The sequence below is a fragment of the Cladophialophora immunda genome (assembly GCF_000835495.1).
Source record: "Cladophialophora immunda strain CBS 83496 unplaced genomic scaffold supercont1.4, whole genome shotgun sequence".
NCBI lineage: Eukaryota > Fungi > Ascomycota > Eurotiomycetes > Chaetothyriales > Herpotrichiellaceae > Cladophialophora > Cladophialophora immunda.
Window position 1 is genome coordinate 5,636,931 of NW_015622544.1, and position 23,752 is coordinate 5,660,682.

General features: G+C 53.8%; 7 protein-coding genes across 7 annotated transcripts; 3 read left to right on the forward strand and 4 right to left on the reverse strand.

Annotated features, from left to right (window-relative positions):
* Window positions 1–153: 153 nt before the first annotated feature.
* Window positions 154–2,458, forward strand: PV07_08261 (uncharacterized protein; the record flags this gene model as incomplete). The annotated part of the gene is made up of 2 exons (XM_016395410.1): window positions 154–291; window positions 344–2,458. The coding sequence occupies 2 exons, from the start codon at window positions 154–156 to the stop codon at window positions 2,456–2,458; spliced, it is 2,253 nt and encodes a 750-aa protein (XP_016248829.1).
* An 895-nt stretch (window positions 2,459–3,353) lies between these two features.
* On the forward strand, window positions 3,354–4,105 carry PV07_08262 (uncharacterized protein; the record flags this gene model as incomplete). Its single annotated transcript, XM_016395411.1, has 4 exons — window positions 3,354–3,532; window positions 3,582–3,799; window positions 3,855–3,891; window positions 3,949–4,105. 4 exons carry the CDS (start codon window positions 3,354–3,356, stop codon window positions 4,103–4,105), a joined length of 591 nt encoding a protein of 196 aa, XP_016248830.1.
* Window positions 4,106–5,188: 1,083 nt separating this feature from the next.
* On the forward strand, window positions 5,189–8,753 carry PV07_08263 (uncharacterized protein). The gene is made up of 4 exons (XM_016395412.1): window positions 5,189–6,314; window positions 6,370–6,665; window positions 6,714–6,838; window positions 6,886–8,753. The coding sequence occupies exons 1-4, from the start codon at window positions 5,924–5,926 to the stop codon at window positions 7,631–7,633; spliced, it is 1,560 nt and encodes a 519-aa protein (XP_016248831.1). The 5' UTR covers window positions 5,189–5,923; the 3' UTR covers window positions 7,634–8,753.
* Window positions 8,754–10,444: 1,691 nt separating this feature from the next.
* Window positions 10,445–13,239, reverse strand: PV07_08264 (uncharacterized protein). Its single transcript, XM_016395413.1, has 3 exons — window positions 12,475–13,239; window positions 11,856–12,424; window positions 10,445–11,790 (listed from the first exon to the last, which is right to left on the reverse strand). The coding sequence occupies exons 1-3, from the start codon at window positions 12,571–12,573 to the stop codon at window positions 11,184–11,186; spliced, it is 1,275 nt and encodes a 424-aa protein (XP_016248832.1). The 5' UTR covers window positions 12,574–13,239; the 3' UTR covers window positions 10,445–11,183.
* A 1,077-nt stretch (window positions 13,240–14,316) lies between these two features.
* On the reverse strand, window positions 14,317–16,441 carry PV07_08265 (uncharacterized protein). Its single transcript, XM_016395414.1, has 2 exons — window positions 15,884–16,441; window positions 14,317–15,813 (listed from the first exon to the last, which is right to left on the reverse strand). The coding sequence occupies exons 1-2, from the start codon at window positions 16,081–16,083 to the stop codon at window positions 14,571–14,573; spliced, it is 1,443 nt and encodes a 480-aa protein (XP_016248833.1). The 5' UTR covers window positions 16,084–16,441; the 3' UTR covers window positions 14,317–14,570.
* A 378-nt stretch (window positions 16,442–16,819) lies between these two features.
* PV07_08266 (uncharacterized protein) lies at window positions 16,820–20,309 on the reverse strand. The gene is made up of 4 exons (XM_016395415.1): window positions 19,880–20,309; window positions 18,961–19,762; window positions 18,698–18,909; window positions 16,820–18,647 (listed from the first exon to the last, which is right to left on the reverse strand). Exons 1-4 carry the CDS (start codon window positions 20,012–20,014, stop codon window positions 17,346–17,348), a joined length of 2,451 nt encoding a protein of 816 aa, XP_016248834.1. The 5' UTR covers window positions 20,015–20,309; the 3' UTR covers window positions 16,820–17,345.
* A 400-nt stretch (window positions 20,310–20,709) lies between these two features.
* Window positions 20,710–23,734, reverse strand: PV07_08267 (uncharacterized protein). The gene is made up of 2 exons (XM_016395416.1): window positions 22,751–23,734; window positions 20,710–22,703 (listed from the first exon to the last, which is right to left on the reverse strand). Exons 1-2 carry the CDS (start codon window positions 23,377–23,379, stop codon window positions 21,299–21,301), a joined length of 2,034 nt encoding a protein of 677 aa, XP_016248835.1. The 5' UTR covers window positions 23,380–23,734; the 3' UTR covers window positions 20,710–21,298.
* Window positions 23,735–23,752: the final 18 nt, after the last annotated feature.

A 23,752-nucleotide genomic window follows, 5' to 3' on the forward strand; every position in this document is an offset into this window, starting at 1 on the left:
TCATCTCTCTCACCTACGTCTTTCTCGCCATTCCCCTCGACCGTCTTGCCTCCCACGAAGCCGCTGTTCATCCTCGAATCCTGGCGCATGGAATATCTGCCCAAGAGCAACTACGTCGAAGAGGTTCCTTTTAGGCTTTAACAATATGGTATCATGGTCGAGAACAGCGATGGCATGCTACGGATATTCTGGCCGAGCAGCCTTACTCGGACAACCACACCCGGTGTAATAGTAGGATGGAGAAACGCGGAATACGATTTGTTTGTCATAACCGTCCTCGAAGATGTTGAAGTAAGGCCATGAAAGAGATATCTGCGGGAAAACAGAGCTAAAATTGAGCCAGGTCCGCAGTGTTGAATCTGCTCTTCGCATGGGCACTCTATTTCGCAACAGTCCATACCCAGTCGCCCGCATCTTTCAGCTCTGTGACCAGCCTCATATGCATGTTTTGGGGACACTCAATCACCCAAATCCGCCAGAGGTTTTCGACCCTTACAGGATCTGCGCCTTCACTATTCTAGGGTCTCGGAGACCTTCCATCTATTGCCCGCCAGGCGCCGAGTTGGCTGTACAAATCGTCCTTTTCGACCCTCCGAATCCCACTCAGATGCAGTACATGTCTCTTGAGCCAATTTCGCTTGCTCTGGGAAGGGAGTATTTGGCAGCTGGCCCCCCCGACTCTACACTTGACGAGAATGGGATCCAAGGAGAGAAAGAGCGGGAACGGGTCGCCGACTTGGTGGCCAAATTGCGTTTTCATACCGTGATTAGACATGTCCCAACGCAGAAAGAGTTGGCATTGCCTGCGATTCTTCGCCAGATCAACTGCTCGCAGGAAGTTGCCGAGTTGCTCCAGAGGAACACCCCTCTTGTCGGTCCGCGAAGGAAAAGGAGCCTTTCTGTCAGCGAACGTGTCGTCGAATCAGCACAATCACTCTACACATTTGCGGCATGGTCGCTCTGGACACTGTTCATGGCGTACGCCTTCCCTACCCTGCTGTCCATCTTCAAAATCGCCATCATTGGACACAGGATCGTCGCCGAGGGTCTTTTGCGACTTCTAGAGCTACCCTTGCCTTTCCCGAAACTTCAGTCTTCAGAGCGCCGTCGGGCTGTCAAGGGAAACCTCGCTCTCAAGGACATTTCGGCCTGTTGTCAACAAGTTCATCTTAGACTTCAACAGTTCTCCTACTATCCGACACAGTATTCACTTCTCCGACGCCGCAAAGCGACCTGGTCATCCTTTCCAACAACAAATAGCGATTACATCCGCTTTTACAATTCGCTGTGGCTCGTGGCAAACGATGTCATCATTGGCATTGCACTCGGGAGCTTCATCAGCGACAATGCACAAGCTACATCTCAGCTGATCGGTGGAGTTTTGGATGAGTACACGATTGAGGGCCTCAAGCGCATGATCAGGTGGCTGATGTCATACCCTGGAGGGCTCAAATTGAACACGGAGCTTGCTGCGTTTCTCGGCGACCTCTTCTTGTGGGTCATAGAATATTGGGCCTCGACAATAGTCGTGCTCATTGTTCCACGACTGCCCACCGTCGTGTATTTTGTCGGATGCTCTTCCTTTGCTGGGGCCACGATGCCTATCGCTATTTTCTCCGACCTCCTTAGCCTGCTTACCATGCACATTTACTCTTTCTACGTCGCCAGTGCACGCATCTTCAACTGGCAGTTGACAATCATCGTCTCCCTCTTTCACCTATTCCGTGGCAAGAAGCGGAACGTTCTCCGCAATCGGATCGACAACTGCGACTACGACCTTGATCAGCTCTTGCTGGGCACGATCCTGTTCACCTTGTTGTTCTTCCTGCTGCCCACTGTGGTGGTCTTTTACCTGACCTTTGCTTCGGCTCGTATGGCGATCATTTCGCTGAAAGCCACGCTGGACACATGTCTAGCATGCCTCAACCATTTCCCCTTGTTTGCCTTGATGCTCAGGATCAAAGACAGTAAGAGACTGCCAGGTGGCATTCACTTTCAGCTGTTGGATGCAGAGCAGACGAGAATTTCTTACCAGGAGGAAACGGAGCGAGCAGACGATCATGACGACAGCGCCGGCGACGCTGAGGAAGAGGAGGAAGGAGAAGACAATGGGATTACCAGCGTGGCTTACATTCGCCTATCCTCTACCCCGTTGTCGCTGCGCCAGATATTCGAACAATATTTCCAGCTCTGGGGTCGTATCCGTCAGCACTATCTGTCGCCCACGGTTGTGTTTCGGCTCCTCACCGGACGATTCGTACCACCTCTGGGTCGAAGCCAAATGTACGGGCTGCAGTATTCGGTGCTTCCCAGACAACGGGCGACAATAGCGGAGGTCTGGAAAAGCTTGAGCGAGAGCGAGTCGACAAACACTATCCACGGGACGCCTGCGAATCCGCGCGGGCAGAAGATTTATCTGGGGGCTTATGGAAGGGCCATAGGAAAGCAATGGAAGTAGCATAGACCTTCAGCGTTTCGCCCAACGGTTCCAGCTGGTGAGGAAGTTAATGTGTTGGTCAACAATGATCAAAAAATGCCTGATGATGCCTCAGCATCTGCTTATGTCATCACCGGTGTGCAAGTCACGTGCAACCCACCAACTGATACCACAGAGATTCACATCCCATCAACCGTCTTTCAAACCGCTTCCTCTTGTGTTTCGCAAATTAGTTTCTAGCAAAATCCCACCATCGGGTGCTCAACCCCTTGCCTGACAGTTTTTCGATTTTCGACCGCCCGTTCTCTTGCCCAACGCCCTATCTCTAGCCTTGTGGTTCATTCCGAAATGCCAAAGTGCCCCAACTGCGGCGGGAGGGTCGATGTGACCAAGGACGGAGACTGGGGCCACTGCGCTGATTGTGAAACGCTTCTCGCATGATCCCAGAGATCAGCAAGCTGACTGATTGATAGGCAATAATGTAAGCCAACCTAGCTTGACGAGCCCCGGATCGTACAAAGGCTGAAGCCAGCGCCAGATCATCGAGATCAAAGACTTGAAGGATGACAGTGAACAGGGGCATCAACCAGCAACACAATCGGGGACGTCAACTGAAGTGAAGAAATGATTGCCACTCGACCTTGCACCTTCCTCAATAACTTGTCCCATTGCCATTGCCAGTTGATACAAGAGCAGACGTTCACTTCACCTTCCTGCCATGAAGCCTTCCTTCACTACCATTCTGGCTGCGATGTGTGTTCTCAGAGTTCCTGTTCAGTCTCTCAACAGCAACTGGCGGGACAGCCTCAAGTGCTGCAAACTTCCTCTGCGTGTTTCGTGATCCAATCCAAAGACAGCGTGAGCTTCATCGTCCCAAGTCCCTTCCAGCTCGTCATCAGGACCCCTCACTGCAGCCATGAAGACTTTTGCTCAGTACTTGTACATTCTGTTCCTTCTTTTCTGCCTCTTGTCCATTGGCATTGCTGCACCAACTCAAGAGAGTGACGAAGTTGAGGATGCTGCGGTGGATTCCGGGAGAAAATCAAAGGCTCGGGACACTGCTGTCTTACCATCCGCATGGGGCTGGCATGTCGAGTGCAAAGCAAGATACTCCTCCCGGCTATGTTTGACCCTAGCCTGACAGACTCAAGGAGCTACCAGGCGTCGATATCGGTTACTGCCGAGCGAACAACCCTCCACCAGCACCGCAGTCGCCCCAGAACGCAGAGCGCAGCACCGACTTGAGATCAAGGAATGACAGCACTACCGACTCTTCCCCGACCTGGGCCTTGACACCGTTGAAGTGCTACGACTTGTGCGCCTGCGACCGGCAGGGAACGCTGATCTGTCATGAGTGGGGAAGTACGTGGCAACCATCGACTCGGAAGCCACTGGATTGTACTGACATGGATACCAGCTTGCAACTTCCATACCGTTTACTTCCGCTGTCATGCGTATGTACCCATAGACCGTCATGTAATTCGAGAGTGACTAACGTCGACCTTCAACAGCAGTGGAGAGTGTGACTGTGTTTGGGAGGAGCAACTGACTGGAGATACTGCGAAGCTAGGTTGGGTAGATGGCGTTGCTGACTGGGCAAGCAACGGTTACACGAACCATTGGTGGGCGCGGAATGAGGATCAGAAGGACCAGAAAAGCCCAGAGTGAACATGGCCGCCGCACATGGCATCGACCGGGGGATAGACATCGGTTTGCTCCAACTTGCGACAGACTGGTGATGTCGACGGACGAGAACAGCTCCCACTCCAAAGCCAACATGTCTACCTATTATTCTCACCGGTTGTCTTAGAGCTTCATCTCTCTGCCGAGAAACAACTGAAAAGTCAAGCCAGCGCTCATTTCGCTTCTCTGTCCTTCTTGCTAAATCCAGTCTTGCGCATTTCCTCACCCTAACCGTGAAAACCGACAGGGATCGACAGTACAATGGCACACAACTTGCTTCCTACCAGTCTCAAATTGGTATTGGTTTCTCCAGCGCCTCACATGGGATGGGCCCGAGACGGTCTGGTGCAGTCCTAAAATGCACTCAAGTGGGCGAGATGATTTGTCTTGATTGGCAGAGTACGAGTATGTTCTCGCACCCCTAATCTCGGTCTAGTGGTTGTGAACAATTGACCCTTTTCCAGGCTGCTGTGGACTCGGACTGTAAGAATCAAACGCTTTATGACAGTATTTTCGATGGCTGCGCCACTTGGAACACGACGAGCTGGGCATCAAGATAGGTCACAAGCAGTCGTCGTGAATGCAAAATTTCTGGAGGGCATGCATCGCAGCCCCTTCTGGCAAGGCGGACAGCCAGTGATATGGGCGGCACAAGGTCAACAGGCGCATACGACTGCAAGAACGCAGTACCTACTCGTCCGCCGACGGTCCCATGCTGTTGGCGACACCAAATGGCTCCATCCCGTCATCGGCTTCTCGGACCAAACATGAATCATGGCTCTTTTGGGACAGTTTAGTGGCTATCCAACAGGATTTTTCGTGGACCGTCGGAAAAGCAAGACTGCTGGTTGGCGGAAAATGATACGGCGAACTGCAAGTTTCAAGGGTTTCCACACGACCCTCTCGACCCTGGCATCCCATTGCTGGATAAGGAATCCCGGGTCTTGGGAGCGACAGGCTCCGCGCAAGAGGCGAGAGACGGATGAGGGAGAAGCCAGCCTGACTCCACGAGTCCACAAATCCCTGACCACACAGTACGACTTGAAACCTCACAGTGCGAATGTCTGTCACAGACACCCAAACTCAAAGCATCACTGTCGAACGGACAGGCATTAGCCCAGCCCACAGCCAGCCCACAGCACGCCCCGCGTTGGCTGACTTCAAGTCGCCTTTAGAGCGTCCCGAAGAAGCGGATGTCAGCACTGTCTTCGATAGCTTTGTTTTGCCCCCTTGACAACCAGGCAAAGAACACCACCCAACTGGCATCCGGCAACCCTCAGTCTGTGACAAGCGAACCAACTACATCCTCAATCTTATCCGACCACTGATCAGTGTTGCTAAACGAGGGCACAAGCCGCCCGTGTCTCCTGCGTATGTATCGGTAGCCATCTTACCCTGCTGGATGTCCACCTCGCATGCCCGTCACGTCCCTGCCCAATCGAAAGCAACACCCGCCATCGCCACACGATATACCACGGACCGGGCGCAATTTTCCATTGCTCGCGCCCGATCAGGCAACTGCTGCGCCCGCTGCTTTACTCGTCCATCGAAACTTCGTCCGGACTCAAGCTGGGAGGAAGCATTCTGTCTGCCAACCAGCTGACAAAGCGTAAGCGCTTTGCTGGCCCCCGCTGCGACCGACTTTAACCTTTGCTTGGGGCTCTTGATCCCTTTAGAGACCCAGCCTGCCCGTGCTTTGGGCCTTGTCTCACGAGAGCCATAGCATTCCCAAAGGACAGCCGGCATCCCTGAGCCTCATAACATCGTTCCGTCAACAATGGTCGCACAGTCGTTACCGGAGGCATGGCAAAGGCAATCAAGATAGAACAGTTACTTTTGCAGAATCCATCGACGTCAAGCAGTGAGAAATCACGACCACGCACCAGCGCGGTGAAGAAGAATGCGATCCAGAACCGTCAGCCGGTGCCTCGCCCGGATCTGGTGCTCAAGACTTCATCTACGGCCCTCGTACCGGCCAGTTCGCCAGCATCTGAACGGTTCTCGTGGGAGTTCGACAAAGAGGAGTTGACTTCGACCCGACGTCGAAAACGAAAATCGCCCGTCGAGGAGGAAGTATTTCCGATGAGAAAGGCTGTCAGGCTGCCTAGATTTTCCGTCAACATCTTCCACTCGGAGCCAGTCAACGTGTTTCCTATTCCCAACGAAGGCGTAGTTCCGCGGATGGTCAAGTACTGTGAGCACATATCTTGGGTTTGAGCTCTTTGGAGTGGCGCTAATTTTATGCTCAGATTTGCAAGTTTGGGCAGAGCAGCATGGTCGAGCACTTGCTTTTGAGGGCCATCCCAAGCCGTATCAGTCGTTGGTGTTTCCGTACGCCCTAGAGCATGCTGTTCTGTTCGAAGCCATGGTTGCGCTCAGCCGAGCGTCATGGCTTTTGCAAGAAGGCATTCCATGGTCCAAAGACAGTGCGCTTGCATATCATCGTGGCAATGCCTTCGCTGCACTTCGTCTGAGATTGACGTCTGAAGCAACATGTGCGGACGACACCACCATCTGTACTATTGCGGCACTTACGACAATTGATGTAAGTAGGATGAATTCCGAACAACCCAACCTCTGACAGTCTCGGCAGTATATGCTCGGCGTCCACGAAGGTGCAGAGAACCACATCAATGCCATGCAGCAGATTCGCAAGATTCGGACTGATCTCAAAGGCGACACGCCGTGGCAATACTTTGTCATTTCCGCCATGAAAGCGTAAGTAATCCAATCTCCCTTGCACGCGCAATCTCTAAGCCAACCAGTTACGACGCCCTGTGGCAGTTTGTCAAAGATAGAAATGAGGCCACCACTAGCATGGCCCAGCTCTCCATCGAATCGCCCATGCGCAACGAACTACCCGTCTATCCTTCCCTTCCATTCAATATCAAAGTTTGCGAGGCTCTCTCGAAGGTATCGACGTCCTTCAACGACATGGCCATGGCCGGGGAAATGTCTATTCAAATGATCGACATTCTCGCGAACCTATCTAAAACAGCCAGAGGCGACGGCAGCGCCACACCGACCAGCTCACCTCCGAGCTCACCGGGAGGACGAAACTTGTTGAATACAATCGCTGATCTTAGGTGTCTGTCGGTGATGGCTACCACTTCCATCGAACACAAGCTCTGCTTCGGCGTGATTGGGACCTGCTTCACCCTCCATTTTGGAGACGGAAAAATCGGTGAGGAGTTTAATGAGACACTTCAAGAGCTTGAAGACACACTCATCGGCAATGGCAAGCCCCGGCCGCAGCAAGAGAAAGCGCAGAAGAGTCATCGAGAGTGTCTGATTTGGGTGGCTATGGCAGCCGCAGGTGCACTCGAACAGAGCGAGCTTCTGTCTGCTATGAGTATGGTGTTGGATCAGACTTTGGACAAATACCCCGAAGAGATGGCTCAGTGGGAGACACTGGAAGGAATCCTGAAGAAGTTCTTGTGGAACGATCTTCTGGCGCGGCATTGGAAAAGATGCTGGGTCAAAGCTGTGCAGAGGCGGTCGAATGCACGATGACAGTAACCTTGGAGGACAAGAACTCTCAACAACTAATAACCAGTAGCTCAACTTGGCTGGGAATCTCAAGGATTCTATGGCGAAGGTTCACCCTCTACGATAGAGTTGGTCCATCGAACAACATCCTGCCATCCCGTGCGGCGGATAAGGAGGCGTTCCACTGGGCACAACCGGCAACGAACGGTCAAACGTCCTACAGTAGAACGGCCTACCGAGGAAGACGCAACCCTAGCGACAACATCCCCCTCGTCTCAGGGCAAAGCGCGGCATTTGCGGCTTAGAGAAACAATACCGAGTCTCTCGTCCCAGTGGTCTCACCGCCAGTTCAGCCTTATAGGGCGACGATGCTGTATCAGCCGCACGCCACCTCCTGCGACAGTCTACCAAACGAGAGCCAGGATCTGATTGCAACGGGAACCGAGTTGCCACTCCGGATCAGTGTCTTCCTCGCTCCTTAGTACCCTTAGCTGCATTCCATGTTGCCGGCTCCCATCAGTTTCGCAGTCTCACCGAGTCAGCCCGAGGTCTTCCACGAGGCGACTGGCAATCTCAGAACGTCTGGACGCCTAGTCCTGCAGTTTGTCGCAAGGAGAGGCAAAGGGTTCCGACGCTTTCCTTGAGATCCAGCGGCTAGGCAGGCCCTCTGACTCGTCTAGAGCGAGGTGTGTTGTGGAGGATAGAGACAGGAAAACTTTTACCTAGCCTCAGAAACCGTGCATACAGTTCCGTCCGGGCCAACTTCAGACTCCACGGGAAATGCAACGGCTGGTGGGCATGCTCGTGGCTGGCGAAGGGGGAACCGGTGGGTGATGTACGAGGTATACGGGAGAAAATCTCTGACAATTCCGGCGGACAACGATGCCTCTCGTCCAGCCTTTTTCTACCCCTGTCACCGGCTACGAGGGGGAATACGACCCATGCGATCCGAGACGATCTTCGATAGAGCGGCCTCGTCAGTTGGCCACTTGCCCACATGCCCTCATGCCCACATGCCCACGCGGCTGCTTGGGTTTTGCTGCTGGCACCCGACGAATCACGCCCGTCGTTGTCCGCCACCCCAAGCCAAATTTAGCAAAAAGCTCGTGCATGTCCGTGTGTGGACGAGGGTCTAGTACGGAGCACGGAGTAGTAGTGGATGGGGGGGGGGGCCAGGTATCAGGGAGTGAAAGGGCAAAAGGACAGGTCTCCAAGCACTCAGCCACTCCTGCTCAGACATGGCCAGCCTACTCGTATGCTCGACGGCTGATTAAGTCAGACTGGACGACTGCTCTTCATCCCGTGTGCCCGTATACCGGTTTCGGTGGTTACTTTCATGATCATCAGGCCTCCTGCGCGGGGACGCCTCCCGTTGTTTCTTCCTTGTGCGAGAGGCGAACTCTACTACTACTACTACTCGTACTCGGTAATAAGACTCGTAGACTTGGGTAATTGCTTGTTTGGGCAAAGACACAATCCTATTAATTATCGCCCTAGGGTTCGAGCGCTTCCGAGCAATTTCCGGGGCCAGCCTTCAGCCTTATGGTGAACAATCATCCGTCGCGAGCGGACCAAACTCTGAGTTAGCCAGAAGGGCAAAAGACAGCGACGTCCATGATGCAGCGCAACCATGGCTTTCCACCAGTCGACGAAGGGGACCCAGTGACGGGACGGCTTTGATGTGCTCTTCCTTTTGGACAAAATGTTCTTTTCTGTCCTTCACATGACTGTCTGTCTGTCTGTCTGTCTGTCTGTCTGGCTGGCTGGCTGGAACCACCAAAGGCGCAAAGACCGTGTGTGCTGGTCCCCAGGCCGACGAAAATGGCGGGTGACGGAACAAACATGGTGCTTCAACGTCACACGAAGCGGTCCTTGACATCATGTGCTCTCCAAGTAGGTGGCCGCCCGAGCCTGAGACTCCCGGGCCCAGATGTAGATGCCGTGCGCCGACGAAAGGGCGGGGAGAAAAACAGGGCGGTAACATCCTCCAGAGCGACAACGGGCGTCCTTCTACATCGTCAAGGCCGATTTCGACCTGTAAGAAAGGACGAGGGATGAGGGATGAGGGACGAGGGGAGCGTCAACCATTCCGCAAGAACTCGGGGCAAGGCTGTACGGCGTATTATGTCCATCGGTGGTCCAAGACTAGAATGAATGTTCTTCCCAGGAACTACAGAACTCTGGAGCAATCATCTACGACATGGCTTCAACGGACCGAGTACCATTGTCCTTTTCCCACCACACAACCTTTCTTCCCTTCCTCTTCCCCCTTTTCCTCCAGTCCAATCCCCCCATCCTATCTCTATCCCCATCCCCATCCCGCTCGCAGCGTGTACAGATGCAAAAGGCAAAGGCAAAGACACACCAACACCAGCATCGGTCGGGGCTGAGACTGGGACTGAGGTTTGTCTATCTTCACGTATCAGATTCTGCGTTGTTTCTGTCCGGCCCAGTCCCACGCTCCAGCACAGTCTCCTCAGTCCGTCCGTGCGATCGATCATCCGACTCCAGGCACATCGAGCGGTGTCACGGGCCTCGACGACATCAGCCCAGCCCCCTGGAAGGCACGGGGTTTTGAGCAAAGCGGACGACCTGGACTCCCCGATTTCCAGGGAGGGAGAAACTCACTACGTGGCATGGCACCCCGAGCACATGTCTAATCAATCTCATTGACTCGAGTTTATGCCTCTGCCTTGGTACCAACAGCGATTGTCGCATCAATCCAGCCTGGAGCTCCCCTTTCGCAATGCCGTCAAGCGATGGCCGGTCAGAGGGATGTTGGCGCTCCGCAGCCCTAAAGAGTAAAAGGATGACACGTCAACATAGGGGAGCAGGACGAAAACGAGGACGCCCAAGCGCAAGACAGATAGCTTAAGAGAGTGATGCCCCTTCCGAAGAGCAAGCAGAGCGAGATCATCAAATTTGCACCATCATAACCTTGATAGATTCCAATATCCAATATATCCAGATCCCGGGGGGGAAGACTGTTCTTCACCACCCCTTGACGCCGTTCTATGCCCACCTCAATAAATGCTTCCAATCCGTGGAAGAACACGCAGTCGAGACGCCGCAGTGCCGTAAAGGCACGTTCGAAAAGAAGAGAATCTTAATGGCGCCGAGCTTGCGGCTCTGATCCCATCCCGAATCCCAAGCGTTCCATAGATTCCACTCATCGTATCGAACATTATTGAACTGTTCGCGGCAATTGAAGAATCGCGGCCGGTGTCAACGGCGCTCTTCAGCTGAGTGGACGTGTCGAAAGGCTGGCACAGCCAAGGCGTGTATGCTGTATCGTCGCATCGGTGTAGTGGCATAGGTTGATGCGCACTCGCTTCGACATACCCAGTGTACCCAAAACCGCTCCCTGCACAATTCCCGACATGGCGCTTGGCCTTTCTTCCCTCCCTCCTCTTTCCGAGACTTCGACTTTTTTCTCCATATCCTTCCACCGTATCCAACAGTAAACACCCAATCTTCCTAAATATTCTGGTTGTTACACCATCGCATAGAAATCAGATCTCTGCTTTTTTTTGAGATTCCCAAAACAAAACCAAGCCGGTACTTTCCAACCTCCTCAGGGCTCGTCGTCATTTTTTACAGCCTGATATTCGTTATTTCTCCTCTTCAGTCTATCCCCCGTTGTGGGCGTTGGTTTATCCACTCTCAACACCCAGCAAAGTATATCCTCGGCCGGCAGCAAGAACATCCAAATTCTATTGCAACAGAAGCTCAGAGTAGTCGTACACATGGCAACCACGGCATCCAACCAATAGTGATTCGCGGTGGCGACAATAACGGACAGGACCAACAAAGGATAGCAGATGCCGGCGACAAGAAAGAAGATCTGGGCGTAAAATGGCTTGCGTGGTTCGCTCCGCTGGGCGCGGCGGAACACGCCAGAGTGGTAGAGGAATGTACTGCCGACACAGAAGGCGTAGGTGAAATGCAAAGAAGGCATGGCGGCCAGCTGATTGACATAGTTGCCGCCAACCCAGACCGACTCGGCGTTTGCTTGACGGACTGTATCGTGGAAGCCGAATTCCTTGGGCAACAGACGGGGCGGCATGCACGGGAAAAAGGTGAATATCGTGAAAGCGGCAAAGTTACCCAGTGTCATCGTCCGGCGCACGGTGGCGAAGGCCGAGTGTGTGGGTGCCGCGTAGTAATACCACGAGAGAAAGCTGGGGGTAGATTAGTGAGAAGCTGGACAAGGGGTAGCCTTTGGAAGGGCTGGGGAGACACATACGCAACAGTCCCCGGAATATGCACCAGCGAATAAATGCGGTTTAAAAACGTCATGGCGGTCAGATGACCGTTCAAGAACCAAGCTTGGAAGTCATTCTCCTTGATAGGGAACAGGAAGCTCAGCCAGGATTTATGCTCAATGTCGAGGACAAGAATGCCATGATCTTGGGCCAGCTGCCACAGACCATCGTCGGCGGAAAAGAGAACTTGGGCCACAGCCTTGGTGAGGGTGTAGAATAGCAAGTTCAGCACCCAGTAGAACATTTCGATCAAGAAAGGAAACTTGGCCAAAACCCGAGAGTGCCAGTTGTCGGCGAACCTGGACGAATTGGGCGTGCGGACGATGACACCGCAGCAGTTTCGCTTCTTGGGGGGGTGTTTGGACGAGGTGAAGACATCCGAGTCGGAGTTGAGGGAGTCAGAGTCGGTGAAGCCATCGGGTGAGGAGCCCTGGGAGTTGTTGTGGGGGAGCAGAGAGCGCGTGGGAGAGCGGCCTCGACGTGAGCGAAATATGCGAAAGTTGTGTTTCCGATTAAAGTAAAGTGAAGCAGTCATGATGCTGACGACGATCTGGAATAGTTAGCGAGGAAATATGGAATTTGGATGAGTGTCGAACGGACAATTGGTTCCATCCAGGTATGGGAGGCGAACTGGGCGCCACCCATATCGGGCTGAGCCGCCTCAGCGGCCTCGGTGACGTTGAAAGGCATCGAGGTCATTGGGGTGGATTTAAAAACAGCTGAAATCGAGGTGGATTATCGAACAAGAGGTCTAACTCATGGGATCTGTACGGCCGTTGCGAGAGTGTGAGCCCAAATAAGGTGTCGCGTGTCCACTGAGATGGTCACGTGTTGTCGAAAAGGTCGGCGCGACTGGGTTGAAAACACGTCGTCCGGAGAGCCAAGCGCACCGAAAAGGAGTGACGGAACAGATATACTGCTATAGACGAGTGGCGGCGACTGGATTAGGCCAGCGTGAGGTCGGCGGGCGGAGGACGAGGAGCGAAGAGTCGAGGATTGCTGACCCCTAGGCAAAAGGCAACTTCAAGACGTGTTGTAGGGAGCCGACCGTTGACGAAGGGACGCCAGAGAACCTTGGATTATAGGAGGGGAAGAGAAAAAGGTGGGTAGGGGAGGGATAAAGAAGAAGATTCAGGTGAGGGAAAAAAGAGGACACGAAGAAAAGATCGACAAGGAGGAGAAACTGGGATGGGGAAGGGGGATGATGGATGATGGGAGGATGATGTGAGTGAGAGAGTGTGAGAGGCAGAAAGGTAGAGGCAGAGGCAGAGGCCAGAAGTGAGAAAGAGGAATAGTAATACGAGGAGGAGAGAAAAGGGAAAGAGATCAGACAAGATTGTTGAGGGTTGAGGCACTCGTTCAACTGCTGTTACAGGAACTGCAACGCAATACGCAAGGCAAGACGCAAGACACGCAACTACTACTAACTACTACTCGTCCACGAAATCATAGGGGCCCCCCAGTGCCAGTCCTAGGTACCTAGTGGTGCCTAGCACGGACCGTTGTTCGCCCAGGCGTCCGGGGCTTGTCTTTGCTTCTCCTGCGGCGGTGACAAAGAGGCTGAGTCGCTGTTGGTAGTAGGCGGGGGGGGCCTCCTTTCAGCCTAGCCGCCCACCACTCTGTTCGCAGGGCGTAATGGGAGGCCCAGTTGATTTCGATTTCTCCTGAGCCACCTGTGCCACCCTGGACAGCTGCCCAATGCTTGCGGCTCGACACCTTAACAAAAAGTGGGCAGAGTGGGCAGAGTGGGCACATGGGCGGCGGCTCCAGAAGTTTAGGGCTAGTGAGGCCCTTCTCTCTCCCCCTGTGCCTGCCATTCAGGCCCCATGCAATCATCAGCAGGCACACCCGATGCCACCAGAGTCACCTTTTTGCATCATCATGTCAGCATCGCGGCCCCCCCCCCAAGTGGCACCTAAGTGGAAAACCCCTTAGAATTCCCACTACGAGCTCGGAAGTCGCCAGCATCCAGAACTCTTGCACAAAAGCCATTATGATAATTCCATCTCTGTCCAGATATACAGAGAGAGTATGTCGGAAGCACTGCTGTCGAGGGAGTGACGTGGCCATCGCAAGGCCAGCCGTCCATCTGCCTGCCACCCTCTCTGCTGCAGGCTGCTCCGTATTACTCTTGGGACGGAGCACCGCCCTCAGCCCTCTTCAGCCCTCTTCAGCCCTCTCCTCCAGCCCAACAACGAAACAATATGCGGCTACGCTCTTGTCCATGAATAATGGGTGAATAATAAACAGCCCCAAGCCTCCTTCGACGTGGCTGCATCTCCGGATTCGCCTACCCGCTCCCTGGGTTCCCAGACTATGCTCACCACGGAAGTACCTCGTCTGCTCGTCTGCTCGTCTGCTCACCATGCAGTTTGCACAACTGCCCTCCCGGCCTAGTCAGTCAGCAGCACCCATCAATCCTGGTGATCTGAAACCCGCCGTGCATAATCGGCCTTTTACTCGATTTGATCTCTGCATGCGACACTGACTACTCGTGGGTCGTCTCTAATAATCAATCATGTCATAACATGCTGGCTTTCTGCCAATCATGATTCTCGTCTCTCTAACTCGTAGTAAAATATCCAAGTACATCGGAAATGCTCTAGGAAATGAGAAAATGAAAAATGAACAAAGATAAGACCGGGCCATCCCTCGCGCTGCCTCACTCCGACGGCAACCTCTCTCCAAACCCCGACTCACGTCGTGGTCACATCGGCCGACACAAAGCGTCGGACGTCGCGGTATTTGCCCTTCTGCACCTTGTTGCCGCCCATCTTTCGAGGACTCGGCATGCCGGAACTTCCAATGCCCCGCATGATCATCGGCAACGCGTCCAACACCTGTTTGTTGCCTTCAAAGTAGTGGTTGACAAACCCTCCAGCAAGGAGTCGGCGAATGGCGTGCAACCGCATCAGCTTCCACCACTTGTCCACCCGCATTTCGCCTTCCCGATGCACCCGCACCACCATCTTGGAGGCATTGTTGGAATGGAGCCCCAGTCGCGGATCTTGCACTGTCAGCGCAATGCTGGCAAACGATTGGTGCAATGCCTTCTTGTCTCGTCGATTCATCGACTTGGTGCTCAGCGACGCGAGCGCCGTCACCTTTTCCAACACCTCGTGCGTGTTGTGGTACGGGTTGTACCGTTTGACCAGGTAGGATCGCATGTGAGGCCGGTCGTGGGGCAGCTCGTCTTCTGGGATTTCCTCGTCCGAGGACGACGATTCGTCGTCTTCCTCACGTGGTGTGTAGCTTTTCTCGTACAGTAAAGCAATGTTCTCGCCCGCCGATACTTGGACTTTGGCATCGTCAGCATCAAGCTGGTCGAGGAATGTCGCAACCGCGTCCTCCGACTCATGCTCGAGATCTTCCACTTGAGTGGCCAAGAACCCGTACGTGTTCAAGGCTGCGGTGACAACTTCAGCACTGTCGTCGGCGTCAACGAACGCACCGTCGCTCGACGCAATCTCCAGTAAGAAAGTCATGACGTCCAAAATCTCTTCCTCTCCGGCCCCGCCAAACGAGATACAGATCCCCATCGAATAGATTGCCGCGGCCTTGACCGATGTGGATCGCGAATCGGAGATGGCCCGTTTCAAGGACGCCGCGACCGTGTCGTAAAGATTGCCATCAGCGAATGTGATGGCAGTAAGTGCCATGGCCCTCAGGGCCAACGTCGTTTCTTTCTCGCTCGTTTCTGCCTTGATGCTTCGGCTGAACGCTCCAAGGAGGTCTTCGACCCGGCCGTAGAGAACCTCGGCCAGATAGTGCGATGTCAGGCATTTGACATATGTAGTCAGCGCATCTTCCCTGCTCTTGTGACTGCTCCCTTTCCGATCGAGCAGTTCCGCGATGACGTCGTTCAACTCTTGCCGAGCGACGTCCGAGGTTTGCTCGTTGATGTCGTCGGTTTCGAGGAGGGCGTCGATCGAATTGATACTATGCGGCACGAGTGTCAGCCCGCCTCTGATGGCGCGTCAGCCGCACGAGGAATCGTCCCCAAACTCACCTCTGGGTAGTATCATCACTGAGATTGCCCTTGTCTAAATCCTCGTCGTCCGAGACATCTCTGCTCTGGATGCGAGAAGCACTACGCGAGTTGGGTGCCGAATTGCCGCGCGAACTTCCTCTTGATGACTGCTTGGATTTGGCCTTGTTGGACACGGTCTTGCCGCTCTCGAGGGCTCTTCGGCGCAAGTCCTCGTGCATGTTGCACGCTATGAAAATGATTCTAGTGAGGGCGCAAAAAATAATGGGTGTAACTCTTGTGGCAAGGCGGATTGGGTCGATCTGCTTAAATGATTGCAAATGACCGCAGATTTTGTTGTTTGGTCACCCTTTGGGTCTCGAGGCTCGATATTTGGACAGGTGATGTGGAGGGAGTCGTTGAACTTCCATGTGGGAGGAATTCGCGCCGCTTAAGAGGAAGGGCGAAGGTAATGGGGAAGTCGAAAAGGTCCTCGAGGAGTCAGGCAGAAGCCCACAGTAAAGCAGATGTTAAATAGTGACAGCGCAGTCTGAGAAGCGGTGACAAAAGTGAAGGGCAACCGAAGAAATGTGGAGGAGTTTTGACACGGGACTGGGCCAAAGTCACCAACTTGGCGAGCCGGGCGATCTGGAAGCTGCGGAGGTGTGCGCGGTGGGTGACCTGAAGCCTGGGGGAGTGAACGGACAAGAGGACCTTGCCAGCACATGCCACCACGCCTACCTATGAGGTACCTAGGCAGGTTCACTAGGGAGGCCAGAATAATAACAATGGGTTGCCGTCAGCCACTGACGAGGGACCCTGCCAACTCCGGTTTAACCCGCGATCCCCCTCCCCCAGACGACTCGGCTGATCAACACTACTAAGTACACCGTCACTCGTGCTCTGTATGAACCACCCACAACTACCAGCACCCGAAATGCCGAGTATAACCATCAGTACACCTCAGGGTCGGAATTCTCGTCTGCTTCAATTACCATGACGACACGGCTCGTCTGCTTGATTCGCTGCCATCGTCGGGGCACCTCTCCGTGATACATACCGCAAAATTCCTCGCCGCCGTTGTCGTTCGACTCTTGACACCACGATTGAAGGAGTCTCGAGCCCGTGAGGAAGTACTTTGGATGCAACTCGTACTGCTGTTGGGCTAGGCTGGATCTTAGGCATCATAGGTACCTCTGATGACGGTTCAAGGTCAAAGGAGAGAGCCGTTGGATGGCTGTGATAATTCTGCCTGGTCACTAAGAGAAAGAGAAAAGATCGAAGTACTTGGACATTCCCCGCATACACTCCTTCACTCACGCCCCCAATTCAGCTTGATCCAAAAAAGCCCACCTGACCCGGCTCGCATAGTCCTTGACAGTGTTTGTTTTGCTTTCATTCTGTGCCTACCACCTGCGTAGCTTCCATATTGCGCATCCCTCCTATTGCCGTTGTTCGGTAGCCATGTCTGTACAAACGCGGCAGCACCAACCGTCCTGTGCGCTCATTTGCCCACGTGTGTTTGTCCGTCCATCAGCAGGTCCTCATCACTGGCATCCAAAATGTCGTACTCTTCGTCTGTCAAGAAACCGCCTTCGTCACTATCGGACTCCTCGAGCTCGAGGCTCTCGACGTCCTCGAGAAGTTCGTGTTCTTCTGTCTTGATGGTGGGCTCCATCACGGCTGCCGGAGCTTCTTCGACCCGTGTTTCACGGACGTCATGCACGCTGGAGATGGGCGACTCCTTCTCTAGCTTGGGAAAGATCATGGTCGAGCTAGCTTGGGACTGGTCATTCTCCTCCCCTGTCTCACTGAGTGTCTCCACCGTGACAGGAGCAGGAGGTAGGATATGCGACCGGATAGGCAGCTCAACAGGAGTCGCACGAACCTCGATGTCAACCCAGAGCTTGTGGCCAAAAGGGATTCCTCCCGGGGTCTTGAGACGCCAGTAAGAAATGGCTCGTCCTTCACGAGTGGGCGACTTCAGGAGAACTGTGAAGACTGCCGTTTTGCCAGGTTCGACAGGAGCTCCCAAGACATTGCTGCGGTTGGCCATGGTCATCGTGCTTATGCTGGAGGGGTGAAGAATATCGAGATTTCGCATATCATCACCACCAATGTAGTAGACGGCGCAGCCGGCGGGCCAGGCTTCAGGGCCAGGGTTGCGCAAGGTCCAGGATTGAGAGACAAAATGGTTGGGGGCAACTTTCGTGCCGTCTGGAGTCGAATCTGTAACATACCAGGCTTGAAGGTCGCTCGTGTTCGGCTTCACAGAGGTGGCATCGTTCGCCTTAGCAACCTCAACCATTGGGGTGGTTTCAACAGGGTCCACCTCAGCAACAGTCTGGACCTGAGTGGCAGCGTTGGCTGAGGCAGATGGGGTGGTCTCGGTAGCCGCATTCTTTGCCGTTGGTCGGTCGCCCATCTGGGCGACTTTTTGGCCGTGTTCGTTCTCTTGTTGAGTGGTGATTGACACATGTCGGATGGGCAGCTTAATCTTGATCAAAGGATGTGATGCATTATGCCCATTGTTGGGCAAGGCTTCGCAGTTTGCGCAGAAGTCGGTATCGTGACAGACAACGCACTTGTACCTGTCACCAGTGATGTAACGCTTGTAGGATGTGCAAAGTGGTCCGTCGCAATAGATGCCACGATGGGTCGGCTTGGTGGTGCGCAGAGTCTTGATAGGCACGCAAATGGGCACGAAGCGGTGCAAGGGGTGTTTCGCACCGGCAGAGTCAATGCAAACGGAGCAATAATCGAAGTCTGGGCAAGACAGGCATTTGTGTCGGATACCGTATATTGGCTACAACGGGTGTCAGATCGGTAAATGGGGATTAACATATGTGAACCTACCTGATCACAACCATCACAGATAGCGTCGTGGCGAACACCACGTCCTGGGTTGCACAGAGCTTTGATGGCCAGATTATCCTTCACTCTATCGAGCTCTCGTGCCTCGAAGGTATGAGATGGATCATGCCCGTGTTGACCGTCCTGGAAACAGGAGAAGCAGAGGGCGTATTCGAGACAATCCTGACAAGTGACACATTCGCTGGCCGACAGTCCTAAATGGTCGTTAGTGTTCGATGGGATTGTCTGCTTGTGCTTGCACCTACGATAAATGCATGAATTGCAAGTGAGTACTGGATCATCGTGCTCGGGGCTGATGGGGGTGGTCAACTCGCTGGAAGAACCTGCGGCTGCATTGGACGATTTCTTGGGAGCAACAGTCTCGGTAGTGCTGGGGATAACAATTCCATTATGAATGGTTCGCTTAAGCAACCAGTGCTCATCCCCGTTACAGGTGACTCCGGCGTCAATGCAAGTCTTGCAGAGATCAAAGTCACCGGCCTCGCAAATACCGCAGTGATAGTGTTCGTTTAGAACAGACCTGCCACAATGGTTGCAGTCGATTGTGTACGAAGTGGCAGGGAAGTCGTTCATAGAAGGAAGAGTAGGCAGGCTGTACATGTCGCTCTGATTGCCCTGAGGAGGGTTGACAGCCTGGTCCATGCTCGTACCGTTGACGTCGAGATCAAAGGCGCCTGGAATGGCACATTTGGGAGAGTATTGGCAGGTCTTTTGAAACGCCTTGAAGGAGGGTGCCACGCTGTTGCCCACCGGCTGAGAGAGAACAGTCTCAAGGAAGTTGCTCCTCGGCTCAGCCTGGGAATCAGCACCGTCCTTGACAGTGAATTTGTTTTGGGACATGTCAATGTCTTGGGCAAGGCTGTCTCTTGCAGGCTTCCCCTCAACAGTAGCCCTCAAACGCAGCTTGAGCTTCGCTTTTGCCGCCCGGTAGAGCTGCTTGTAGATGGCAGGATCGTTGCTATCAAGGGTAATGTACCTCGCCTGAGAGTCGGAGAACCGGTCAAATCGAACGTCTTGCTCGGGGGGGATGGCAAGCAGGGATCGGAGCTACAGATAGAATGAAGAGTTAGCTCTTTCTTCACTGAAGCGTCATGGCTTTAAGGAGGGCCAAGGGACAGCCGAGGGAGTTTCAATTCTCAGGCTGACACCGATAGATCAACGCACCTTTTGGGGAAGCACGTTGGCGCCGAGATCCCGTAGGGCGAGTTTGAATCTTCTGTTGGTCCCGTCGATGATGACCTTGACCGTGATAAGGGTGTCGGGACCAACGGGGCCTATGTGAGGATGGGGTGTAGCCATGATGGTTGATAAGGAAACGTTGGATTAGGCGGTGTCAGGTGGGTTTGACCGTAGCACCCAGCGGGCAGGTTGCAAAGAGTCGGTCAGATCGGGGGTGAGAGTAACCTCAACAAGAAGCGGACATGAAGAGGATAGATCTCCTGGATTTAGGAGGAGACACAGAGGGATTGAGACGAGGATGCAAAGGAGGTCAAGGTGAAGGGCGGGAGGTGGTGGGAGGTGGTCAAACACACCAGGCCGTCGAGAGATGACGGGTGCAAGTGGAAAGCTCGCAGCCTGGCTGAGGCAATCAATCACTCAACCCTCAAGGCGGGGAAGAGCAAGCCAGACACCTTCGACCTCTCGACCTCTCGGCCTCACTCCACTGGTCGCACGTGACGCCAATGGGTAGGCAGCACCAAATCAAAATTCAATGCCAAATGTTACTAGCGGCGAGGCGGATACCCGGCGAGCCGGTCAAAGAAAAGTGACACGGTCTGACGGGAAATGTACCAAGTGACCGAGTGACGGCGACGGCTACATTCTGAGATGGTGTCTAACAAGTATTCCGTGTCAGACCGTGCCACTTATTTCTGACCAAGGCTTGCAGGCTCGCCTCTGCGATTCGCGGACCAACCTCCTCGTCCAGGTCAAACATTCCTCACCGGTTACTTGCTCGAATGCTACTTTACTAGTACAGGCCATGTCAGAACTCCCCGCAAGAGCACATTGGAGTCCAGACAACGTTGCCTCTTGTCAAGACGAGGCACACCCTGTTAAGCCGAGCATGAAACCCTATTTTCATTCTTCCTAGCAAAAGAAACCCCGCTTCCCGAGGCCGAAACTACCCTTTATTGACCCACGAGGCACGAGATAAGCCTCGACCACCTTCAGGTCAACCGGTGAACCAGCCTCGTCCTGATGGATCTTCGAAAATCCTCTCCATCAGTGTCACTAAATCGACTAGTGGATCCGCACACAGCCTTGGAGCCTTTGCGTTTTCCTTCTGCGACCTTGACCTCACCCTGTCAAGAACTCTAACACACTCATCAACAAGTTTTCCTTTTAACCACGAGATATAATGTACAGAAGAATATGGTCAAGGATATCTCGAAGCCATGTTGGAAGAAGACAGAGGAGAAAAGTCTCCGTGGGTTGGAGAATCCTTTAAAATCCGACCAAAGCCAGCTGCCTGCCCCAAATGCATGTGTGCCCGATACTCCATCACCCGCTGAAAAGGGAACGAAAGGGTCAAAATACCAGTAAATCAATCAAAAGAGAAACAGAGGATCCATAGGCCACAAATCAGCCTGACTGCGCTGGATAGAACATGCCAGAGGGGGCAGAAGAGTAGTAATAGGGAGCCTGGGACGGCATTCCGTTGCTCAGTGGCATCATGTTTCCACTGGGGGCCATTGGGAATTGCTGCATTCCGCCCTGGGCGTCGGGACCGAACATTGTCGGGTTGTAGTAGTAGACCATGCCGTTGGACTCGTGCGCCAGCATGCTGCTTTCGGTAGGTCCTGTGGCAGGCATGTAGCTCATCGGATGCGACTGTGACCCGGGGACAAAGCTGGGCGCCAGTGCTGGTCCCGCCATGGGAATTCCGAAAGAGCTCGTAGCAGGAACTGGTGGGTAGAAAACGGCTCCATTGCTGTAAGGCGCCCCGAAATACGAACCGCCGCCCAGGACTGGGTATGGCTGAAAGCCTGGCGCGAAGACCGCTCCTTCCGGTATCTGAGAGAGAGGCGCCACTCCAGCCATTCCAGAGATTGTCGACTGACCGGGCTGAGCCGTAGTCTTGTCTTCCGCATACAAGTTGGAGATTTGGGGGGGTACTTGTTGGTGGAACGGTATCTCCTGCTGCTGCTGAGGGGCTTTGAAATGAAACGCGGCCGGCGATTCGATATGTGCCACAGAGACGGTTTTCTGCGGCCGGGGCTGGTGCATAGGAATGGCTGCATTGTGGCTCCCGTACATAGCTGGCGCTTGAATTTGTGTCGGTGCTGCATTCATGCCAATCTGGCCGTTCATCACCGGCAGACCAGTCCTCGAGAGTGACGGTGTAGGGGCCCCGGACGGCATGCGGACCACAGGCCGACTGCTCTCATTACCCATTGCCGCGTGGCGAGAAATGACCGATTCGGCAGGAGACCTGATGCCTTCTCGCAAAGTGGACGCCCCCATGGAAGATTTCCGACTCATAGCAATACTAGGGGTATAGCCTCCACCATATATGCTCGGTCTGCGGCTACCTTGGAAGCTGCCTCTACCACGGCCGCGTGTATAACCCGCTTGATTGGGACGTTGAGCCCTCGGAATGAAGATGAAGGACCGATCCGCACTAGGAAAGATGTATCGTGGTGCTGCGCCCGGGATTGAGACGCGCACAGGCTTGTCCCTTCTCAACGGAGGACGATGCTGCGGAAGCAAAACATGATGCTTCTTGACGATATTTGGTACAGTAATCTTCTCGGCCATGCCCGGAAATGATACTTGGACATTGACATTTCCCAAAATGGTCGTGAACGAAAATGATCTGTTCGGTGCCGTTGAAGCGGCTTTAACTTTGTTCTGATCCTTCTCCGTTTCAACTGGTGCAGGAATTGGCTTGATTTCTTGTTGCGCTGGTTTCATCTTGTTCTCGTGCTGTTCATGAAGATCATGAGCCCAAGGCTTGTCTGTCGGTTCGTTGAGACCTATTCCTCGTCTACAAATGTCAGTAATTGCATGAGGCGGCTCATTTCTACTACTCACCCTGTGCTCATTGCAGGTCCATAGGCCCGACCCCTACCCCGTCCAGGAGGTCTCGAGTTTAGCCCCATGGAGGGCGAGTTCCGGTCGTCATGAAGAAAAAACCCTCCTCTGGTAGGCACGAATGCGGGATTTGCATTCCTCTGGCGGATGTACTCCTGATGCTCCCTGCGAGCGCGCTGGGCTGTAGTCTCTTGTCGAAAAGCTCTCGGAGCAGCAGCAGCAACAGCAACAGCTGCACCTGAATCCGTTGAAGCAGGCAGGTTGTCAAATTGTAGCTCGTCTCTCTCTTGCGACTGCTGAGCTTGACCCAACCCACGCAACATGGCATCGGTATCCGCCGAGTGCCCAAAACTATTCTTAGGCTTTGAGGAGTCCTGGCGAGAGACCACAGCAGCTCGGCCATCCTGATCTTGCGCTGTTGCACCTGTTGTAGTATCCTGCACCGGGTCTCGCTCGTCTCCACTCGACTCACTTCCTTCAAAGTCTCCTTCTTCCTCACCATTGGTGACTGCGGAGCCCTCACTCAGAGAATCATCCTCAAAGTCGCCGAGTATCGATCCTTCTTCCTCTCCTTCGTCTTGTCGCCTCCGTCTGCTCGCAAGCAGATTTTTCCGTCGGGGCGCGGGCATGGTGGTAGTGATTCCGGATCTGGTTTGAGTCTCTCGGAACGGAACAATTCGAGACGCGACGTAGAATGGAATCTAGGAGAGATGAGGATGAACCATTCTCGGTTGTCGAGCACCCAAGTCTCGACTCGATGGAGGTTGGACGACGGGACTTTTTGGAGCAAAGACCATTTACAGGATCCTGACACCCATCTCGAGGTTGCGGGGATGAAAAGAAAAGATGCAAAAGCAGACAGAGCAGGTTGGATTTGGAGGTCTCTGATGTTTGAGACCAGTGATAATGAAATCAGAGCGCGGTTGAAGAGGCACAAGATGCCCTTGCATTCTGCAGCAAAAGTGTCTTTTGACCGGAGGCGAGACCTGAAGCCGCCTGAGG

Bases quoted from the DNA above. Each gene is read 5' to 3' on its own strand.
- PV07_08264 (XM_016395413.1), bottom strand. From the start codon at position 12,573: ATGACCTCGATGCCTTTCAACGTCACCGAGGCCGCTGAGGCGGCTCAG. The intron at 12,425-12,474 runs GTCCGTTCGACA...TAACTATTCCAG, and splicing joins ATACCTGGATGGAACCAATT to ATCGTCGTCAGCATCATGAC. The intron at 11,791-11,855 runs GTATGTGTCTCC...ATCTACCCCCAG, and splicing joins CATATTCCGGGGACTGTTGC to CTTTCTCTCGTGGTATTACT.
- PV07_08267 (XM_016395416.1), bottom strand. From the start codon at position 23,379: ATGCCCGCGCCCCGACGGAAAAATCTGCTTGCGAGCAGACGGAGGCGA. The intron at 22,704-22,750 runs GTGAGTAGTAGA...TGACATTTGTAG, and splicing joins GGACCTGCAATGAGCACAGG to ACGAGGAATAGGTCTCAACG.
- PV07_08265 (XM_016395414.1), bottom strand. From the start codon at position 16,083: ATGCACGAGGACTTGCGCCGAAGAGCCCTCGAGAGCGGCAAGACCGTG. The intron at 15,814-15,883 runs GTGAGTTTGGGG...CGTGCCGCATAG, and splicing joins AGTGATGATACTACCCAGAG to TATCAATTCGATCGACGCCC.
- PV07_08266 (XM_016395415.1), bottom strand. From the start codon at position 20,014: ATGGCTACACCCCATCCTCACATAGGCCCCGTTGGTCCCGACACCCTT. The intron at 19,763-19,879 runs GTGCGTTGATCT...TTCTATCTGTAG, and splicing joins CCAACGTGCTTCCCCAAAAG to CTCCGATCCCTGCTTGCCAT. The intron at 18,910-18,960 runs GTAGGTGCAAGC...ACGACCATTTAG, and splicing joins TTGCAATTCATGCATTTATC to GACTGTCGGCCAGCGAATGT.
- PV07_08263 (XM_016395412.1), top strand. From the start codon at position 5,924: ATGGCAAAGGCAATCAAGATAGAACAGTTACTTTTGCAGAATCCATCG. The intron at 6,315-6,369 runs GTGAGCACATAT...TTTTATGCTCAG, and splicing joins TCCGCGGATGGTCAAGTACT to ATTTGCAAGTTTGGGCAGAG. The intron at 6,839-6,885 runs GTAAGTAATCCA...TAAGCCAACCAG, and splicing joins GTCATTTCCGCCATGAAAGC to TTACGACGCCCTGTGGCAGT.